The sequence below is a fragment of the Ictidomys tridecemlineatus genome, chromosome 13 (genome assembly GCF_052094955.1).
Source record: "Ictidomys tridecemlineatus isolate mIctTri1 chromosome 13, mIctTri1.hap1, whole genome shotgun sequence".
NCBI lineage: Eukaryota > Metazoa > Chordata > Mammalia > Rodentia > Sciuridae > Ictidomys > Ictidomys tridecemlineatus.
The window spans coordinates 81,184,168-81,201,755 of record NC_135489.1 but is presented as its reverse complement, the minus strand read 5'-3'; the positions used below and the strand labels follow the sequence as shown (position 1 = coordinate 81,201,755).

Below are 17,588 nucleotides of genomic sequence, written 5' to 3'. Positions count from 1 at the left end.
CCTCCTGTCTAATGGAAACTTGGACTCTTCTCACCAAGATGGCCCCCACCCTCCACCCCTGGCAGCCATCAATCTGCTCTCTGCTCAGTGAGTCCAACTCTTTCAGATTTCACATAGAAGTGGGCTCATGAGGCCCTTGTGTTTCTAGGCCTGTCTTATTTCCCTTAACATAAATGTCCTCCAAACTCATCCAGGCCATAAACATGGGAGTGCGGACTCTCTTCCACAGGCTGATTTCATTTTCTTTGAGTATGTACTTAGAAGCGCAATTGCTGGAATATGTAGCTTCATTTTTAACTTTTCGAGAATTTTCCATGCTATTTCCCATAGTTTTTGAAAGAATAGACACTGAATCCAAAATAACCATGTTATTAAGTAATTTTTTAAGGAGAAAAATCTAAAATAGAATGAGGAAAGAAAACACCATGGATATGTCTTCAAAGATTTGGAAAAGAATACAAAAGTATTTCTAGAAATAGTCAAAATGTAACAATGATAAAAATGAAACAAGTATTTCTAGAAATGATAAAAATGTAAACGTCACCATGGACAGATTAAAACCTCCCATGGTGTAAATATTACAGTTGAAGAGATATTTGAGAGCAAACCAGAACTCAGGGTTGAAGAAATCATCCAGAACAATCCATCTCAACACATGAACAGTTAAGAGTTGTGAATGTTTGTGTGGGGAGGTCTAATATACATCTTAATGGAACTTGAAGAGGAAACCATAGAGAGTTAAGAAAAGCCAAGGTTGGAACAGATGGTTGCTGAGAAAATGAGAACCTCCCTGAATTGCTGAAAGACACCCATGTTCAGACCTCTGAAGTTCATCGGAGTCTTAGTTTAAATTCTTTAAAATCCCCAACATAACAAGAAACATCATAGTGACACTGTAGGATGTCATGTGACAAGAAAAAGTTTTTAAAACACCCTGAAACAGGTTTGCAAAAAGAAGAAAGAAAAAACTCATCCACGCAGGGACTTTTTGATTGAACAATGGAGAGTCAACTGGACATGTCGTCAGTGCAGAGTGTTGAGATGCCACTTCCTGCCTACCAGATTGACAAAAATAACACCATCTGACAGTAGCAAGGAGCACACAGAGAATGAAGATTAGTAGAAATTCTCATTTCTGCGGGTGGGAATGACCATTGTTCAGCCAGTTAAGAAAAAACTGGGTGATGCCCAGTAAAGTGGAAGTAAGCCCTCCCTATGACTCATCTTTTCTATTCTTGGGGAAATGTATGCAAACAGGCACTAGGACCTCATATACAGGAATGGTCACAGCAGTATTGCTTAAAACAACACTGAGTATAAAAATAACAAAAATTTTCATCAATAATATGCAGAAAAATAAACTGTAGCGTCAGAATACGATGGAAATCGACCATCGTGAAAAATGAACCATTCACAGCATCAACATTCATGAATCTCAACAACATAACTTGAGCTACAGACATGTCATAAGAATACACAAAGTACGATTGCATGAACATAAACTCCAAATACAGGCAAAGTTAGCCATGAACACATCATTAACTTTGTAGGTGTGTGTAGTAAAAGTATTAAAAAATGGATACATACAAAACTTAGATTATTATTTACATTTTAGGAAAAAGAGATAATTTGGGAAAGGAAAGAAATAAGAAAAGGGCTTTAACTATATTTTATACATAACATTTATGCTTATAAAAATAACTCAAAAAATTAGACAATAAGATAACAAATAACCCAATCAACAAATGGGCCAAGGACCTGAACAGACACTTCTCAGAGGAGGATATACAATCAATCAACAAGTACATGAAAAAATGCTCACCATCTCTAGCAGTCAGAGAAATGCAAATCAAAACCACCCTAAGATACCATCTCACTCCAGTAAGATTGGCAGCCATTATGAAGTCAAACAACAACAAGTGCTGGCGAGGATGTGGGGAAAAGGGTACACTTGTTCATTGTTGGTGGGACTGCAAATTGGTGCAGCCAATTTGGAAAGCAGTATGGAGATTTCTTGGAAATAGGGGAATGAAACCACCATTTGACCCAGCTATTCCCCTTCTCGGTCTATTCCCTAAAGACCTAAAAAGAGCATGCTACAGGGACACTGCTACATTGATGTTCATAGCAGCACAATTCACAATAGCAAGACTGTGGAACCATCCTAGATGCCCTTCAATAGACAAATGGATAAAAAAATGTGACATTTATACCCAATGGAGTATTACTATGCATTAAAAAATGACAAAATCATAGAATTTGGAGGGAAATGGATGGAATTAGAGCAGATTATGCTAAGTGAAGTTAGCCAAGCCCTAAAAAACAAATGCCAAATGTCTTCTTTGATATAAGGAGAGTAACTAAGAACAGAGTAGGTACGAAGCGCATGAGAAGAAGATTAACATTAAACAGGGGTGAGAGGTGAGAGGGAAAGGGAGAGAGAAGGGAAATTGCATGGAAATGGAAGGAGACCCTCAGGGTTATACAAAATTTCATACAAGAGGAAGTGAGTGGAAAGGGAAAAATAATACAAGGGGGAGAAATGAATTACAGTAGAGGGGGTAGAGGGAGAAGATGTGAGGGGAGGGGAGGGGAGGAGGGATAGTAGAGGATAGGAAAGGCAGCAGAATACAACAGACACTAGTATGGCAATATGTATATCAATGGAAGTGTAACTGATGTGATTCTGTAATCTGTATAAAATGGGAGTTCATAACCCACTTGAATCAAAGTGTGAAATATGATATATCAAGAACTATGTAATGTTTTGAACAACCAACAATAAAAAAACAAACAAAAACAAAACAAAACAAATCAAAAACATTTATGCTAAGAAAATGAAATTCAAAGCAAATGTAAGGTTACCATTATTAAATATGGGTGACAACCTTACAAGATTTTTATATTCTTAATTATAATTTTTTCCATGTGTGAAATGCTCTTTAATTTGAGGAATAAAGCAGACTAGTAGCCACAATACATTAAGAATTCCCAAAAACACTAATATGAAGAAAACAAACCAACCAGTTTCCAAATGAACAAAAGACCTGAACCAGATGCTACACTAAAGAAAATATACAGATGGCAATCTGAAATCTCGAAGTCAGTAGTTATTACATAAATGAAAATTAGAATTACAATGAGATACCCACACATAGGAATGTCAAATCTGTGGAGACCATTCAAGTATTGGCAAAGATGTGGATCACCTGAAATTCCTGTACCTCAATTGTGGAAATGTACAATGGTACAATCTTTTTGGATGCATTTTGATAGCTTATTAAAATTCAAACATGTATCTTATCCAAACACATCAACCATAGAGTCCAGCCATTTCACAATAGGGAATTCACTCAAAACAAATGAAAACACACATTCATATAAAAACTTTTACACAAATGGCCTTAGTAGCTCTATTTGTTATTGCTCCAAATTGGAAACAACCCAGATATCCATCAATAGATAAATGGACAAGCTCTAAAATATCCATATAATAGGTTAACAACAATCAAAGGAGTGAATTATAGACTATAATTATAATTGATTTTTAAATTTTTGTTTATAATTGACTCATCATAATTGCACATGTTTGGGGGTACACTGTGATGTCTCAAGGTACATATACAGTGTAATGATCAAAACTTGGGTAATTAGCAAATTCATCACTTTGAACCTTTATTATTTCTTTGTGGTGGGAACATTCAAGATCCTGTTTTATAGCTATCTTGAAATATATAATACATTATTAATAGCTACAATAGAATACCAGAACTTATTTTTCTTAGCTCACTACACCTGCTGTACCTGTTGACCAGGTCTCCTTATTACTCCTTACCTCTCATCCCTCACCCTCCCCAGCCTCTGGTAACCACTATTCTATTCTCTCTTTCTTCTAGATGATTTTTGTTTGCAGTCTTTCTGTGCCTAGCTTATTTCACTTAACATAATGTTCTCCAGTTTCATTCATGTGGCCATATAAAGCAAATTTTTGAGCTAGACATGGTGGTGCACAGCTGTAATACCATCAGCTCAGGAGGCTGAGGCAGGAAGATTGCAAGTTCAAAGCCAGCCTCAGCAACTTAGCAAGGCTCTAAACAACTTGGTGGAACCCTGTCTCAAAACAAAACCAAACAAAATAAAAATAGGGCCTTGGATGTGGCTTAGTGGTTAAGCACCCCTGGGTTCAATCCCCGGTGCAAGAAAAAAATAATAATAGTCCATGGTGTATCTGTACCACATTTTCTTTATCCACTGATTCAATGATGAACACTTAGACCAATTCTCTGCTTTGGTCATTATGAATACTGCTGTGATAAACATGGGCATGTACATACGTATCTCTTTGACCTACTGATTTCATTTCTTTTGAATACATATCCAGAAATGGAATTGCTAAATCATATGGTAGTCCTATTTGGAATTTTTTAAAATATTTATTTTTTAGTTGTAGTTGGACGCAATACTACCTTTATTTTATTTATTTATTTATTTATATGTGGTGCTGAGGATTGAACCCAGGGCCTCGCATGTAATAGTTGAAAGCTCTACCACTGAGCCACAATCCCAGTCCCTATTTGGAATTTTTTTTACAACTTCCATTCTGTTCTCCATAATAACTGTACTAATTTCCATTCCCAACAAAAAGATCTTTAAAAAATAATTGAGTAAAAGAAAAAAAAATGATTAGACCAAAAAAGTATGCACTGTATGGTTTAATTTGTTTTAGGAAATGTGAATAAATATATAGCAACAAAAATTAAATCAACAATGGCCAGGAGATACAGAGAAGCATGAGAATTTGGGTATGACCTAGAAGTTCATAATTTTAATGGTGGCGATGGCTTTAGGAGTGCCTCTATGTCAAAATTTATTAAATCGTACTTTTGAAAATATGCATTATTGTGTAACAATTATATCTCAATAAAGCTGCTAAAAATAAAGTGAATGGAAAAGAAGTCACAAAGTAGATGACGTCACAAGCCTTAAACTGACAAAAGTGGGCTAAATGTTCCAAAATGCCAGGGATGCACCTGGGGGTGTAGAAGACGTCCAAAAAGGGCTCTAGATTAGTGTTAGACCAAGCGCAGGTCCCCTTCCCCACTTCCTGACAGATACTGACCCTTCCCCTCCCTGCCCAGTCCTTTCTGTGGCCCCTGAACACCCCTCCCCATCACTGCATAGGAACAGCAGAGCTCAGCCCGGGGCAGTGACTGCCATGCATGTTCATCACTGGGGGAGGACATCTCAGGTCCTACCTGTGCACTCCTGCAAAAAAAAAACAGCCTGCCCCTCTCTCAGCATAGCCTCAAGTGGCACAGAACCTCCTTCTTGTTAAGAACAGTTGTAAAAAGCTCAGCTATTTGTTTGCTCTGTTGTGAACACAGATCTCGTACACATTTAAGGAAATCCTCCAATAGGATGGAGGGAGGGAAGAAAGGTTTTAAAAATTCAGTGGAATAAAATATTGAGTGGTGACACAGTAGGGTGGATTAAGTGTTTGGAGCAATGAGTGACAATTAGCTCCTGTGGGGTCCCAAAGATGTGCAAGCTGGTTGCTAACAAGACCAAAGGTGGTGCCGTGGCACCTAGAGGTGGCAGAGGCCCTTCTGAGCCAACAGGGACAGTGACAGGAATTCTGGAAGTCTACTGATTGGTCTGTGCTCACTTTGTCACATTCCTTGGGGACTCCCCATCCCACCCATTTCTTGGGTAGGAGCTGCCTGCAATTTCCCACCATGACAAATGGAATCTTGCAATGGAGCTCCATGGCCTCTCCTATCCCTCGTATTCTATGACAATGTGACTTTGATATTTCTTAATATATTCAAGAGGTGGACTCTATGCTCCCTTACCTTGCACCCGGCTAGTGGCTCAGGTAGGACTTCTGAGGCTAGTCACAAGGGCCCGTGGCATCTGCCTGGCTCTGCAGGTACTAGCTGATTTCCTTGAGGCCATCATGTTGCAGAGAAGCCCAGGCAAGTCCACGTGTACAGTATAAGATGGACAAGGCAATGGGGACCTGAGGGGACTTTGGGGGCAGTGTGTGTGTGTGTGTGTGTGTGTGTGTGTGTGTGTGTGTGTGTGTGTGAGTGTGCACAGCAATTTGCATCCTCTCCCGGGAAAGTCCTCTGGGAAGGGACCATTTTACCATTCACACACAGGTGCTCTGTGGACCAGCAAAGGTAGCCATTTGCCCTGCAAGGAGAGCTCCCTGCAAGGTAGAATCCCCCACCACGATGAGGCACAGACCATATGAGAGGGCCCCTCAGTGGGACCCAGGCCAGACCTACAACACATGCTACACATGCAATAGCATTTCTCCCACGGAGGAAGCCTCAGATACTTGACACCTGGCAGAACTTCCCATCAGGTAATGGGGCATTTTGCTCCCGTAGGGCCAGTCCTCAGACTTGACTTCACTCATATCCTTCTCCAAGGCTCCTCTCCAGTTTCCTCTCCCAGCAGAGCCCTTCTCTGGGTAATGGCAGCCTAAGAATCCTTGTTACCCTTTGCACTCATCTCCCACTCAAGGACACTGGGGGGCAGTCATTCAACACCGCACACAGAGCTCTGGCTCCCGCTGAACCCATGAGGGCTTCCTTACTTGATGGGTCCAGAGCACCAGCTCATGATGCAGAGTGTGACTCAGACATGACCAGTAGGCTGTGCGTGCAGCTTGCACAGGGGCTTGGCTCTGCACAGCCACTACCCCTCAGCACAACCAGCTGCACACTTGACCAGACAGGAGGAGAGAACGGGGGTTGCAGACTCACCCATCAGAGCCCTTGCTCAGGCTTGGAGCTGCAAGAGAGAACAGAGTCAGAGGCAGGTGGTGTTAAGTGGACTTTAATGCAAGTTGTCATTTTTCCTCTCTCAGCAAAGGAAGTGTCTGGTTTCTATGTCAGGGGAGGATGGGTCATTACATAACAAGAAAGAGGGGCCTGCCCCCTCTGGGCTTCTTTGTCTTTTGTCATTCCCCTCTGCAGCAGGCTCCCCAGGGCCTTTTAACTACCTGGAAACAATACCCCAGGCAGGATTGCCAATACCTTGAGACCCAAACACTAATAAACAGAGACGATTTGCTTACAAAATGACAAGTTAGAAAAAAGGGAGGCCAGCTAATAAATGAGCTAAAGTTCAAAGGCAGCAGAGTGACATGGATGTGAGGTGACTCAGACATGCCAGCCTCACAGCCAGGACTCTCTGAGAGGGGGCAGGGACTGTCAGCAGGAAAGGCCAGCCAGCCATCACAGTCCACTTGGCCAAGAGAGGGCACTGCCTAGAAATGTGGGAGGCTGCAATCCATCTCCCACTTCAGGCCACCTGCAGTTCTAGAACACCAGACCTCAACAGGGCGACTCCGTGACAGTCATTTTTCAGCACCCGGCTTGGGTCCCCGCTTCAGAAGGCAAAACCTGTTTCATGCACAGGAAACTGCCCATGGTTGACATAGGTATCTTCATCGTGTAACAAAAATGTTTTCTGATCCTTGCCCAAGTGAAAGCACAGAAAGAACTGTGTGTGCAGGTGTGTGATGCATGAGTGTGCTAATGTGTGTGGTATGTGTGCATGTGTGGTAAGTGTGATAGTGTGGGGGTTTGTACAAGTAGGTACGATGTGTGTGCATGTGTGTGTGATTAAGTCAGTGTGTGGGATTACGTGTATGCATGTGGGATTGTGTGTATTTGTATGTATGTGGGGATGGATTGCGTACATGTGGTGTGTGTGTATGTGTGTGTGTGTGTGTGTGTGTACATGCGTGCATGTGTGCAAGTCTGCACGTGGAGACACACAATCTTGTGCAAGGCTCACAAAGCATAGCTCTGAGTTTCAGCCAGGCTTCAGTCCTGTGTGTCATTGAAAAGGAGGTGCTGGACATCATGTTACCTTCATGATCAAACATCAGCCTTTTAAGAGATCAATTTTGGTTATTCCATCTGTAGGCACACACTTTGCCTTCGGTGGCACCTTCTCAGACCCAAGGATCTGCTCATAATCCCCTGGCTGTTCCACATGGCCTCCTGCCCACAAGGTCCAAGATCCAAGGTCCAATTTTTTTTTAATTTTGAGGTAGCTGTAGACTCCCAGAAAGCTTGTAAAAATGGGGTTGAGATTTCCCACACAGCACTTTTTAGCTACAGTTTCACTTTCTGTAGTTCCCTGGCAGGGCTGGGGGGTCAGTTACCTGGGGTCAACCAGGTGTTTTCTGAAAAATTCCAAAACTAAGAAATTCTTTAAGTATTAAATAACTTTTATGATAGCATGTCATTATAAATGTTATTTTCATCATTATTTATCATAAAGCCCATTATGCCCTTGACTCTGGAAGAGAATTGGGCAGGTATCTTGGAGCTTATCCCCTGGTTTGCATTCATCTAATATTTTTCCTAACTGCATTAGACTGTGGGACAGACAGGATATATTTGACTGATTTTTTTTTTTTTTTTTGCCTTTTGCTCCAGGCATGGCCTTGCTGCTGATTCTGCTTTTATTGACCATCATGGATTATTTTATGTTAGTTTTGATTTTTTAATAATATTGTATTCAAACACTATGGATGTCAACGACTGAGATTTCTGGCCCCCATTCCCCTGGCTCCTATAGTTTCTTGCTCTCACCCAAATCCTGGGACTGCACATGGAGTCAGTCTGTATTCAAGGGGCTCCACCTGTTGAGCTACAGACACTGGAGGAGTTGACAGTCCCTTCCTCTCATCACATTGGGGGACTTTGCAGTGGGTTTCTCTCCTACTTCCCTCTTTTGATTCTCTCCCACTTCCCCCTTCCTTCAAATGCAAAACCTCTGGCAGTGAGTACAAATGAGGCCTGTCCAGGTGCAGAGCAAACTAGCCCTGAGGCTGCAGCTCAGGCTGCGGGATCCCCAGGATGAAAGCCCAGTGATTCCTCAGCAGGCCACAGACACACTGGTGAAAGGAAGAGGGCTCAGACCAGGAGCTGTGCAGACGGCTGGGACCTGCTGTTCTTCCATGTTTCTGCAAAAATGTTCTGTTTTAAGTCCTTCTCCCCCAGGGTCCCACCATGATGGCAACAATAAAAGAGGAATTAAAATCTGGAAGGCAAGGGTTGGGGAAGTGGCTCAAGCAGTAGCGCGCTTGTCTTGCATGCATGCTGCCTGGGTTCGATTCTCAGCACCACATACTAACGAAGATGTTGTGTCTGCTGATAACTAAAAAATAAGTAAATAAATATTAAAAAAAATATATGAAAGCCAAGTGTGCCTGACTGTCAAGGGGGCCCCAAGTGGGAAAGGGGTGGTATGTGGTCACAGTGCCCATAGCCCTCCTGGAGGCTGCCTTCCGAGTGGGGAACTGGAGAAAGGGATCGCACAGCCGCATGCCTGCCTGGGGGAAAGTGCAGGGGTGATTTCCAGAGATTTCCAGAAGATGCAAGAAGCTGGTGACCTGCAGACCACAAGACGCAACTCTCCAGCCTGCTGTACCCCAGAACCCAGACAGCCTCTGCTCAGAGTCTCTCCTTCTCCAGCTCCTCCCTCAGCAGCCCCTGTAGCTGGATCTTCATATGTATGTCCCTACTAGCTTATTGGCACATTGTTCTGTGTCTACTTTTTACTTTGAAAAATGTCACTCATCAAAGTTGAAATAACACCATGAGCCCCTGAGTTCCCTTCAAAGGATCCCAGATTTGTTAGTGTTCTGCACATTCTCTCTTTCTCTCCCCTTTTTTTCCTTCTATTCTCTATCTGTTTCTTTCTTTTTCTCTCTGTCTCTATTCTGTCTCTCCCCATCTCTTTTCTCTCCTCTTTCTCTCTTCTTTATCTGTTTGTTTCTGTTTTCTGTCTTCCCCCCTCATCTCTGTCTCTCTCTGAGTCTCTCTTTTTCCATGTCTCCCTGTCTGTCTCTCTTTCTTGCTCCTTCCCCCTCCCTCCTTCCCTTCCTCCCTCAAATTCAACAATATCCCTACATTCACAGAAACAGGAGGTAGGATTTGAACTCTTCTCTCTTGGAATCCCGTGTTCTCTCATTTTCCCACATGCCTTTCTGCGTTATTTGAGCCAGTGAGCTACTGTAAGTGTTGGATAAGTGATAGAACACTCTTTAGTTGGTTCAACCTTTCTGGAAAGAGAAGACAGTTGTCCAAGAGCCCATGCCACCTCAGGTAGACCGTATCAAGGAGGAGATGCCCACACCATTGTCCATGCCTCAGACAGTCCTAGGCCTCCTGCTCCCAGAGGTGTCCTGGGCCAAGGGTCACTCCCCAGGGAGCTGAGTGGAGAGTCCCAGGGTCAGCCCAGACCTACTGGACCAGAAGCAGCACTGTAGCAAGACCCCCAGGGAATGCATGAGAAATCTGCATCTGAAAGTCTGCATGTGCAGAACTGAAGCCATGGGTGAGACATTCCCCCCGCCAGGGATGGTACTGGTGGGGTTGGGGTGCTGAAGTGGTGAGAACCTACCCCACTCATGGCACCCCAGGAAACATCTGGAATCCTTGGCCCAGCTGCTCAGCCAGCTCTGGTAACGGGCATGGGCTGTCACCACAGCCATGGTCAGGCACCATGGCCAGCACACACTACTTGACCAGACACCTGGACAAGCCTGACCAGCTGGCAGTGCATGGAGAACTGGGGACAGGGTAAGAAGTCAAAATAAGCCCAGACCTGCGACCCTCAGGATCCAGCTGCCAAATGGGCATATACACTGTGGACTATCATGGCGCCATCTCTGTGGAGGAGGACTGGCAGGCGGATTAGGAGGGATTTACATATTTTGCTTATTTCCACTTTCAACCAATTGGCAAGGAGCTTCTGCTTGTGATTTTTGTTAAATTTAAGTGGAGATTTTACACTGAAATTTTGTTTCCCTCAAAAAGTAAAAGAAGAGCAAATAGAAGATCAAGATGACAAGATTAGCATGTATTTTCTTCTTTTTGAAAACAAGGCTCATCCCCGGGGGGAGTGTTAGGCTTTAGAAATGGCATCTGGGTGGCTGGGCTCTAGAGAGCCATTGCTACAAAGACTCAGCTTCCAAGGGCTTCCAAGGGCTAGCGGGGCAGGGGCTAGTCCCAACCAAGCCCTGAGGGACTCCTGACATTTTCTATGGGTTTGTTTCTCTGCAAACAGCTTCCTCTTCTGACTCACAGCTTCTCTGCTCCCTAACTTGCCTAAACTCCCATTCACCATCCAACACTCTGTGGGGGTCCCTCCATTCAAACACCCACCAGCACCAACTGACTGTCCCTGCTCTTACTTCTATTGCAAATTCCTGTGGAGAGGATCTGAGGGTCCCTGCTTGAGTCAGCATTCATCCCTGGTACAACTCTAGGTTGGCCAGGGGCAGGTCATAGGTAAGAGGAGGGACATAAAGATGGGCAAAAGGAAGGGGTACCTCTGCTTCTGGTTTGGATGGACGCCAAAGCACATTCTCCTTCTCACAAGCACCTTTGGAACCAGCTTTCTGGCCGTCAGGATCTTGCATTATAAAATTAATCACAAATAGATGATGCAATATGAGGAGCCTGCAAATGAGTTTCTAGCACTTTAGCTCAGTGTCTAGAACATTCTAGAAGTAGATGTTCAATTTTTAAAATAAATAAATAAATAAATAAATTTGAGAAATTGGAGAAATCCCAATATTGCTGTTTCAGATCGCCCCCAAGCATCTCCATTCTCAAGGAACTCTTTTTGGTTCATCCTTATTAAGTACTCATCCAGGTATTATCACAGGTTATAGAATATTATTAAATATCTGACCTACCCACAGTGTGAACAATAATGAAGTTGGAGTTTAAATCAACCAGGGTCCTCTGGCTGGAAATGAAATTATAATGGCTATATGTATAATGATATTAGATTTTTGAACTGTTCTGAACACTTTACATGTTTTTCTCATCTTCTTATTACAATTACCCTAAGAGAGTTTTTATCTTCTAGGACAGATGAGACCCCTGAGACACAAGTTAAGTAACATGGCTGCTATTGTCTGGGTCCCCAAAGACCCATGTGTTAGAGACTTGGTCCCCAGAATGGCACTACTAGGATATGGTGGAACATCTAAGGGGCAGAGCCTAGTGGGAGGTTTTGGGTCTTGGTGGCGGGTCCTGCCCTTGAAGGGGACTGTGGGACCCTGGTCTCTTCTTCTTCCTCTCTTGCACTTAGTTATGAGATAATACACCTCCTCCACGATGTGGTGCCACAGGCTCAAAGCAATAGTATTGTCTGTCATGGGGTGAAACCCCCAAAATGGTGAGCCAAAATAGAACTTTCTCCTTTTAAATTGACTTTTCTCAGGTATTTTTTACAGTAATGGAAAACTGACAGCACAGTGCCCAGGGTCACTCAGCAAGTGGGTGGTAGATCTTGAAGCCCACACTGCATGGCCCAGAGTTTGGCTTCAAACTATACCACGGGCTCCCCCTTCAGACTGGGTTTTCACTTTCTACACCATGAAGATCTCATACGGATAAGAGAGGTTTAAGAAGAAAGAAACCAAATTGGTTTCCTTTATTTTAAAGTTCAAATCTAATTCATCAAAGGAAGGAAATGATTTGCAGGTTTTCTTTTTCTTTTCTTTCTTTCTTTCTTTTTTTTAAGCCCAGTGCCATATTTAAATTTTAGTTCAGGCTATCTAAAAACTTCACAAAAATCGCTCATGCGTGATCAGTCACTTCTAACTGTCTAATTGTGTGGAATGATTAGACACGTAGCCAAAGAACATCAGCAAGTTGTCACAAATCAAACCCACAGATTCCAAAATCTTGTGCGTTTCTATACTTGAGTCATCAGAAAAGCAGAGGATGATGGCAGATTTCTCTCAGGGCCTGAGGTCTGCCTTGCAGCACAAGTTGGATTTTGTTGTGTGTCTTTTTTTCCCCACGTCAATAGAAGAGGCAAGTGTGAGTCACCCCAGTCGTACTCCTGGTCTTTACTGGGTAAAAGGTTATCTAAAGGAGTTTCTGATGCAAGTGCAAATATCAAAGATTTCTTCTGAGTTATTAAGCTTCATGTTAGTAACGGGTAGCTGCTCTTGGCTTCTTACTCTTTCCTAGGTATCAGGGCTCCAGGTTCATGAACATCTAAGTCATTACCCTGGCACCCCTTCCTGGACTCATGTGTAAGCCATTTATTCAACCTCTTCAAGCCTCAGATTTCTCATGTGTGTTCATTACTGTAACAAAACACCTGAGATAATTTGCTTATAGAGAGAAAAGATTTATTCTGTCTCACAATTTTGGAGGTTCCAGTCCATGATCAATTGGACCTGTGGCTTTGGGCCCATCACAGCCAAAGTATGTGGCAGAGCAAAATCATTCACTTTTTTATGTTCAGAAAGCATGGAGATAAAGAGGAAGGGGCACAAAATTCAACTGGAGGGTATTTCCCCAATGACCTAAAAACCTCCAACTAGACCACAGCTCTTAAATGTTTTATCACTTCCCACTGGCACAACCCTAGGGAACAGGTTGTTAACATGACGGGACATTCTAGATCCAAACTAGGCACCACTTTTACATTGGGGACAGTAATAATTACAACTACTTCAGAATGTCAAGGGCACTCATCCAGTTTTTCAGTCAAGTTCTCACTGGCGTGACCATGGGACAATGACTTGGTTGGTTAGAGAGAGTCTGGCTGTGCTTAATGATGCACAGAAGTAAGTTCACCCAGTAGAACTAATGCCAGTATTGGGATAAGATCAGGACAGGTATTGGGGTTCAAAGCTAAGAAGGAACCATCTACAAACTAGAGTAGACTGAAAGTGGAATGAATTCTCACCAGAGTTGTGGGCTACATCTTCCAGGAAGTATTAAGGTCAAAGCCAGATGAGCACACACTCGTAAGAGGATATAGAAAGGAAGTTCTTAGATTAGATAGAGGAGTCAACTGAACAAATTTCTTTGAATGGTACTTACAGAGATATAATCCTCTTTCCCCAAGATGATCTCCTCATAAAACCTATCAAAATCCATGGTCATCTTATTTATGTAAATACTGACATACTCTACTGCCTGTGCCTCTGACCGTCAACTCCACCAAGGCAGGACTTTCTCCCAGGTGTACCTTCAGCATCTAGCCCAAGGTGAGCCCTGAGTAAATATTTGACAGACAAAGGAGTCAGTGACTGAAGGGTTCCTGAGACTCCTTTCCCTACAAAGTCAATGAGACATCAGGCTACCTTTGAAGATGCTTCTTTTAAAAACACAAAGAAGTTCTTTTGATATAATTGGGCAAGACAAAGAATACAAGGAAAAGAAGATACAAATTACATGATCTTGTGTATAGAAGCCCCTAAGTGATCCACAAAATAATCTATTAGAACTATTAAGCTGAAGCTCTGATACTAAAGGGAATTCTTCAGGTTGAAACTAAAGGATGCTAAACAGCAACAGAAGAAAAGAGTAAAGTCACTGGGGAAGGTAAGTAGATAATAAGTTCAGCATTATGTAAGACTGTAAGAGGATGTGTAAATCACTTTTAACTCTAGTATAAAAATCAAAAGACAAAAGTAGTAAGACTAGCTATAGCTACCAAACTTAGTGGATAAACAATATGGAAGACATGATTTTTAATGACAATAGTATAATTGGAAGGTAGAAAAGAACACTTTGCTTTTGGTATGTGGTTGAAGTTAAGTTGTGAATAGCTTAACATAAACCCCTATAGTGACAAGATGAGCTTCATGGTCACCTATAGTAGATACTCAAAAGAGAAAAGAGTCAAACACATCACCATAAAAAAATTATCAAAAATAAAGACAGCAAGGGAAGAGGAGAGATGGAAAACAACAAAATGGTAGCAATAAATCCTTGTCTATAATTTATGTAAAATTAATTCAACTGCCAAGTCAAATGACATAGAAAAGATGAGTGTATTAAAAACAAAACATGAGATCCAACTATGTTCTGTCTAAAAGAAACTAACTTCAGACTTGAGGACCCATACATGAAAATGACTGAAAATGAAGGGATGGAAAAAGATATTCCATGCAAAGGAAACCAAAAGAGAATAGAATGGCTGTACTTATGTCAGACAAGATAGACTTTACGTCAAAAACTGTCAAAGAGGCAAATAAAATTATTAGACAATAAAAGAGTCAATCCAACAGGAAAATATAATACATACCTACATACACACCATCAGAGCACTTTAAATACTTGAAGCAAACATTAATCAATCTAAGGAAACAGGCAGCAACGCAATATTAGTAGGAGTCTTCAATACCCCTCTTTCAAAAACAGAGAGAATACCCATGCAGAAAGTCAATAAGGAAACAGCAGACTTCAACCATATGACACACCAAATGGACCAAATAGGCATGTTCAGGACTTTCCACCCAGCAACAGCAGATGACACATTCTTGTTAAGTGTAAAAAGAACATTTTCCAAGACAGATCATGTGTTAAATGACCAAAACCAGCCCCCCAAGATTTAAGAAAACTTATACCAATATCTTTTCAGATCAGAATAAACAGAAACACAAAAACCAGTAGAGAAGGAAAACAAAGAAATTCACAAGTAGATGTTAATTAAACAACACATTCTTCAATAACTATTGGGCCAAAGAGGAAAAATCTAAGGGCAAAATTAGAAAGTATTGCAAGAGAAATGAAAATGAAAATACAGCATAAGAAATCTTCTGGGATGTAGCAAAAAATGGTTCCAAAAGGGAAGCTCATAGCAATAAATGCCTAAGTTAAAGAGGAAGGAAGATCTTAAATCAACAACTTAACTTTAGTTCTCAGGGGACTAGATAAAGAAGAAGAACTAAGCCAATCCAAACCAAGCAGAAAGAAGGACATAACAAAAATTAAAGTAGAAATAAATAAAACTAAAAATAGAAAAAATGATAGAAAAAAGTTAATGAAACTGAGTTGTTTATTAAAAAAGTAAACAAAATTAACAGACCTTTAGCTATCATAAGAAGAAGAGAGAAAATTCAAATAAATATAGCCAGGAAAAAAAATGCTACATTACAACTGATGTCACAGAAATAAAAAGCATCTTAAGAGATTATTATGAATATGTCAACAAAGTGAATAACAGAATAAATAGATTAATTCCTAGAAACATCACCCCCAAGAATGAGTAACTAAGAAAGAGAACTATAAGGAAACCAAATAAGGAGACTAAATCAGTAATCAAAAACCTCTCAAAAAGAAAAGCCCAGAACTGGCCCAGATGACTTCATTGGTAAATTCTATCCAATATTTAAATAAGAATAAGCACTCATCCCCAAATATTCAAATATACTTCCAAACTCATTTTGAGGCCAGAATTACCCCCAACATCTAAGTCAGAATAAGACACTGCAAGAAAAGAAAAGCACTGTGATTTTAGGTTTATCCCTGGTGAGGTAGATGCATAAATCCATAATAGAATACTAGCAGATCCCATCTTATTTTGAACATTACACAATTGGACCTATGTAAAATATCATATACCTACATAAATATGTACCATTTATTGATTGATTAAATGTTAACTTAAAAATAAATCCAGTAAACTGAATTAAACATCACATTAGAAGGATCATTCTTCATGATCAATTAGAATTTATCCCTGGAGTTCAATGATGAATCAACATGGGCAGATCAGTAAATGCAATACACCACTCTAACAGAACAAAGTAAACACCATATGATCATCTCATCAGATGTACAAAATCTATTTAAAAATGTTCAGCACTCTTTGTGATCAATTCTCTCAGCGAACTAATTCTAGAAGGACTTCACCGTAACATAATAAAGGACACACATGTAAACCCACAACTAGCATCATACTCAAGGGTGAAAAATTGGAAGCTTTTACTCTAAGATCAGAAATAAGATGAGGATGCCCATTTTCACCACTTCTCTTCAACCTAGTAGTTAAAGTCCTAGCCACAGCCATTAGGCAAGAAAAAAAAAAGTAAGTGGAGTGCAAATTAGGGAAAGAAAGAAAATTATCTCTTTTTTCAGATGACATGATCTCTTATGTAGAAAACCTTAAAGGCTACCCCCGACACACACAGAATCACATACACACAGTGGTTAGAACTAATAAATGAATTCCATAAATGTGGAGGATACAAAATCAATATACACAAATCAGTTGCATTTCTCTGCACTAACAATGAACTATCTAAAAAGGAAACTGGCTGAAAAAAATCCCACTTACAATATCATCAAAAAGAATAAAATACTCAGGAATAAATTTAATCAGGAAGGGAAAGACTTGCACACTGAAAACTATAAAACACTGTGGAAAAAATTAAAGAAGATGCAAATAAATGAAAAGACATCCTGTGTTCATGGATAAGAAGATTTAATATTGTCAAAATGTCCATGATATCCCCCAAAGTCATCTATAGAGTCCATCTCTATTAAAATCTCAATGACTTTTTTTACAAAAGTAAAATAATAATAATAATAATAAATTAATAAATAAATAATAATTCCTATGAAAAACAAAGACCATGAAAGACCAAAGCAATCTTGAAAAAGAACAAAACCACAGCCTCATACTTCTGATGCCAAAACATATAACAAAGCTGTAGTATTAAAATAGTAAGATATTCACATTCAAAACAGACATACAGAGCAGTGGAACAGAATAGGGAACCCACAAATAAG

General features: G+C 40.8%; 1 protein-coding gene across 1 annotated transcript in view; it reads right to left on the bottom strand.

Annotated features, from left to right (window-relative positions):
* LOC144369713 (3',5'-cyclic-AMP phosphodiesterase 4D-like) overlaps positions 1–10,525 on the bottom strand; it is a 233,125-nt gene extending 222,600 nt beyond the window's left edge. The window contains 2 exon segments of the mRNA XM_078029833.1: positions 6,774–6,801; positions 10,435–10,525. Of these exon segments, the coding sequence (XP_077885959.1) occupies positions 6,774–6,801; positions 10,435–10,525 (119 nt within the window).
* Between the last annotated feature and the right edge of the window lie 7,063 nt (positions 10,526–17,588).